Source organism: Engraulis encrasicolus, chromosome 1 (assembly GCF_034702125.1).
Source record: "Engraulis encrasicolus isolate BLACKSEA-1 chromosome 1, IST_EnEncr_1.0, whole genome shotgun sequence".
NCBI classification, from domain to species: domain Eukaryota; kingdom Metazoa; phylum Chordata; class Actinopteri; order Clupeiformes; family Engraulidae; genus Engraulis; species Engraulis encrasicolus.
In genome coordinates this window covers 17,321,879-17,326,878 of record NC_085857.1, presented here as the reverse complement: position 1 = coordinate 17,326,878, position 5,000 = coordinate 17,321,879, and the positions used below count along the sequence as shown (strand labels likewise).

General features: G+C 44.7%; 1 protein-coding gene across 1 annotated transcript in view; it reads left to right on the top strand.

Moving 5' to 3' along the window:
• The window catches only part of sdk1b (sidekick cell adhesion molecule 1b), a 396,999-nt gene that overhangs the window by 166,971 nt on the left and 225,028 nt on the right, over positions 1 to 5,000 (top strand). Inside the window, exon 4 of the mRNA XM_063198261.1 lies at positions 4,721 to 4,868. Within this exon, the coding sequence (XP_063054331.1) occupies positions 4,721 to 4,868 (148 nt within the window). The remainder of the gene's footprint in view (positions 1 to 4,720; positions 4,869 to 5,000) is intronic.

Sequence of the window (5,000 nt, the reverse complement as noted above, 5' to 3'; positions counted from 1 at the left end):
CTTTATTTCTCAGTCACTCACCCCTTTCTTTCCTTTGTATTCTTTCTTTCTTTCTTTCTTTCTTTCTTTCTTTCTTTCTTTCTTTCTTTCTTTCTGTCTTTCTTTCTTTCTTTCTTTAATCCTTACTTTGTTTTGTGTGCCCACATGATTCTTCCTGTGTCCGTGCGTATGCATTACCGTTCGTGCATTACCGTTCGTACAGGACCGCTGACAGCTTTGGCAAAAAACATCTGAAAGCCCCCCCCCCCACCTTCGGCTTCCCTTACCATGCACACATGCATGCAAGAAAACACTTGATCTACTGCAACATGTTCTCTCTCCTTCTATTTCCATTTTTTTCCTCAGCATATGAACCATGCTCTCTATTACAGTTTTTTTCAGTACAGTTTTACGCTGATACGTTCACTGACACAAAAACTTGGGTTTTGAATGACAAATAAGGGTTTTGAGCAAGAGACCTGGTTTTGCAGGTTATCCACCGTGTTTTGCCATTTGTTAAAGCTGTTTTGAGAATGAATATTATGTTTTGCAAATTGCGAGAGAGATTCGAGAAATGTACAAAACCAATTGAGAAATACTGTAATAAATAGATGAATCCATGAATGTATTTATTCATGCCATTACATTAGGGTCAGCTGAGTTGGACCTAACCATAACCCGGAAGATCAAACTGCATGAACAATTTCATGGGGTGTATGGGAGGGAATGAGGGAATGACCTGTGTAGACCTGTGTGTGTGTGTGTGTGTGTGTGTGTGTGTGTGTGTGTGTGTGTGTGTGTGTGTGTGTGTGTGTGTGTGTGTGTGTGGTGTGTGTGTGTGTGTGTGTGTGTGGTGTGTGTGTGTGTGCGTTTGTGTGTGGTGTGTGTGTGTGTGACCCATTGCAAGGCTCATGTTGGATGTGTCATGAGATTTAATGCGGAATGAATATGCATATGGTGATGTCATTAATGAGGTTAGGACCTTTAGAAAGAGCAAGATAGACAGTGACACTGAAGTGTGTGTGCGTGTGTCTGTGCAAGCGTGTGTGTGTGTGTGTGTGTGTGTGTGTGTGTGTGTGTGTGTGTGTGTGTGTGTGTGTGTGTGTGTGTATGTGTGTGTGTGTGTGTGTGTGTGTGTGTGTGTGTGTGTGTGTGTGTGTGTGTGTGTGTGTGTGTGTGTGCTTGTGTGTGTGTGCAAGATAGACAGTGACACTGAAGTGTGTGCGTGTGTGTGTGTATGTGTGTCCGTATGCGTTTGTGTGCTTGTGTGTGTGTGTGTGTTTGTCCATATTTACCTCCGCCAGGAAGCTTATGTGATCGTCTGAGTTTGTGTGTACGTTCATTTGTTTGTTTCTATGTGTGCAGTGCGTGTGTGTTTCTGTCCACCCGAGGACAGAAGTGCAGTCTCTGAGTGTTTTTGCTAGCTGATTATGTGGTTTCTTTTCTTTTATTTCTATAAATCTATGTAACTAATATGTGATTATTATGCATATTACAACAAACCTCTTATCAGTGATATTGCACCCAGTGCACCTTTAGGCTTCCTTTGCCAATATGGTATGGTGGTGGCAATTTATTGTAATGCAACATACTGTACTGTATATCAATGATGATTGAATTATCTCTGTGTCTCTCTGTCTCTTTCCATCCTCCTATCTTCCATCCATGCATCCATCCATCTATCCATCCATCCATCCATCGAATCATCCATCCATCCTTCCATCCATCCCTCCATCCCTTCAATCCTCCTGTCTTCCATCCATTCATCCATCCATCCATCCATCCATCCATCCATCCATCCATCCACCTATCCATCCATCCATCCATCCTTCCATCCATCCATCCATCCATCCATCCATCCATCCATCCATCCATCCATCCATCCATCCATCCATCCATCCATCCATCCATCTATCCATCTATCCATCCATCCATGATCCATCCATCCATCCATCCATCCATCCATCCATCCATCCATCCATCCATCCATCCATTCATCCATCCATTCATCCATCCATCTTCTTCCCATCATTGGACAGGCCACCATCTAACCTGACAGTCAACTCACAGCTCTCATCACATCCCACACACTCACCTCTACCTAACCTTGCAGCCTCTCCTCTTTATTTCTCAGTCACTCACACCTTTCTTTCTTTTTTATTCTTTCTTTCTTTCTTTCTTTCTTTCTTTCTTTCTTTTTTCTTTCTTTTTTCTTTTTTATTCTTTCTTTATTCTTTTTTATTCTTTCTTTCTTTCTTTCTTTCTTTCTTTCTTTCTTTCTTTCTTTCTTTCTTTCTTTCTTTCTTTCTTTCTTTCTTCCTTACTTTGTTTCGTGTGCGCACATGAATCTTCCTGTGTCCGTGCGTATGCATTACCGTTCGTGCATTACCGTTCGTACAGGACCGCTGACAGCTTTGGCAGGGCCCAGGGCAAAAAACATCTGAAAGGGCCCCAAACCCAATGAACACAATGGAATGAGGACCCAACACTGGGCCCCCTCTCTACCTGGGCCCGGGACAACTGAGCCTTACCCCCCCCACACACACACACACCATAACCATGTACAGGGCTGCTGAGAGCTTTGGCTGGGCACGGGACAAAAAACATCTGAAAGGGCCCCAAACCCAATGAACACAATGTATTGAGGATCCAATTCTGGGCCCCCTCTCTCCCTGGGCCCGGGATAAGTGACGCCTTTGTCCCCCCCCCCTTCGGCTTCCCTTACCATTCACACATGCATGCAAGCAAATACATTCAGCACTTGATCTACTGCAACATATTCTCTCTCCTGCTATTTCCATTTTTTTCCTCAGCATATGAACCATGCTCTCTATTACAGTTTTTTTCAGTACAGTTTTCCGCTGATACGTTCACTGACACAAAAACTTGGGTTTTGAATGACAAATAAGGGTTTTGAGCAAGAGACCCGGTTTTGCAGGTGATCCAGGGTGTTTTGCCATTTGTTAAAGCTGTTTTGAGAATGAATATTATGTTTTGCAAATTGCGAGAGAGATTCGAGAAATGTACAAAACCAATTGAGAAATACTGTAATAAATAGATGAATCCATGAATGTATTTATTCATGCCATTACATTAGGGTCAGCTGAGTTGGACCTAACCATAACCCGGAAGATCAAACTGCATGAACAATTTCATGGGGTGTATGGGAGGGAATGAGGGAATGACCTGTGTAGACCTGTGTGTGTGTGTGTGTGTGTGTGTGTGTGTGTGTGTGTGTGTGTGTGTGTGTGTGTGTGTGTGTGTGTGTGTGTGTGTGTGTGTGTGTGTGTGTGTGTGTGTGTGTGTGTGTGTGTGTGTGTGTGTGTGTGTGTGTGTGTGTGTGTGTGTGTGTGTGACCCATGCAAGCTCATGTTGGATGTGTCATGAGATTTAATGCGGAATGAATATGCATATGGTGATGTCATTAATGAGGTTAGGACCTTTAGAAAGAGCAAGATAGACAGTGACACTGAAGTGTGTGTGCGTGTGTCTGTGCAAGCGTGTGTGTGTGTGTGTGTGTGTGTGTGTGTGTGTGTGTGTGTGTGTGTGTGAGTGTGTGTGTGCGTGTATATGTGGGTCTGTGTGTGTGTGCGTGTGTGTGTGTGTGTGTGTGTGTGTGTGTGTGTGTGTGCTTGTGTGTGTGTGCAAGATAGACAGTGACACTGAAGTGTGTGCGTGTGTGTGTGTATGTGTGTCCGTATGCGTTTGTGTGCTTGTGTGTGTGTGTGTGTTTGTCCATATTTACCTCCGCCAGGAAGCTTATGTGATCGTCTGAGTTTGTGTGTACGTTCATTTGTTTGTTTCTAGTGTGCAGTGCATGTGTGTTTCTGTCCACCAGAGGACAGAGGTGCAGTCTCTGAGTGTTTTTGCTAGCTGATTATGTGGTTTCTTTTGTTTTATTTCTATAAATCTATGTAACTGATATGTGATTATGCATATCACAACAAACCTCTTTTCAGTGATATTGCACCCAGTGGACCTTTAGGCTTCCTTTGCCAATATGTTATGGTGGTGGCAATTTATTGTAATGCAACATACTGTATATCAATGATGATTGAATTATCTCTGTGTCTCTTTGTCTCTTTCCATCCTCCTATCTTCCATCCATGCATCCATCCATCTATCCATCCATCCATCCATCGAATCATCCATCCATCCTTCCATCCATCCCTCCATCCCTTCAATCCTCCTGTCTTCCATCCATTCATCCATCCATCCATCCATCCATCCATCCATCCACCTATCCATCCATCCATCCATCCTTCCATCCATCCATCCATCCATCCATCCTTCCATCCATCCATCCATCCATCCATCCATCCATCCATCCATCCATCCATCCATCCATCCACCTATCCATCCATCCATCCATCCATCCATCCATCCATCCATCCATCCATCCATCCATCCATCCACCTATCCATCCATCCATCCTTCCATCCATCCATCCATCCATCCATCCATCCATCCATCCATCCATCCATCCATCCCTGCACTCCTCCTGTCCTCCATCCATCCATCCATCCATCCATCCATCCATCCATCCATCCATCCATCCATCCATCCATCCATCCCTGCACTTCTAACAGCTAACAGCTGATGGACCTAGATGACAGAACTCTATGTGTCTTTAATGTGTGTCTTTAATGTGCGTCAATATTATGGAGAAGTGTCATGCAAGACACATTTCTGTGCGAACAGACAATAAAGTTTATTTTATCTTATCTTATCCATCCCCTAGTCATGGGTAGTTTTGCTGACCTGGAGCAGAGGAAGACGGTGGCCCAGGGTCGTGCGGCGGTGCTGAACCCCCCGGCCGTCTCCAGCTACCCCCGACCCCAGGTCACATGGTACAGGGACGGCGCCAAGATCATCCCCAGCAGCAGAGTGTGAGTACACGCACGCACGCACGCACGCACGCACGCAAACACGAACGCACGGACGCACAAAAGCACGCAAGCACGCATGCACGGACGCACATGTACTAAAAAAAATATCGGCAGACAAGCAACTCAGATGGT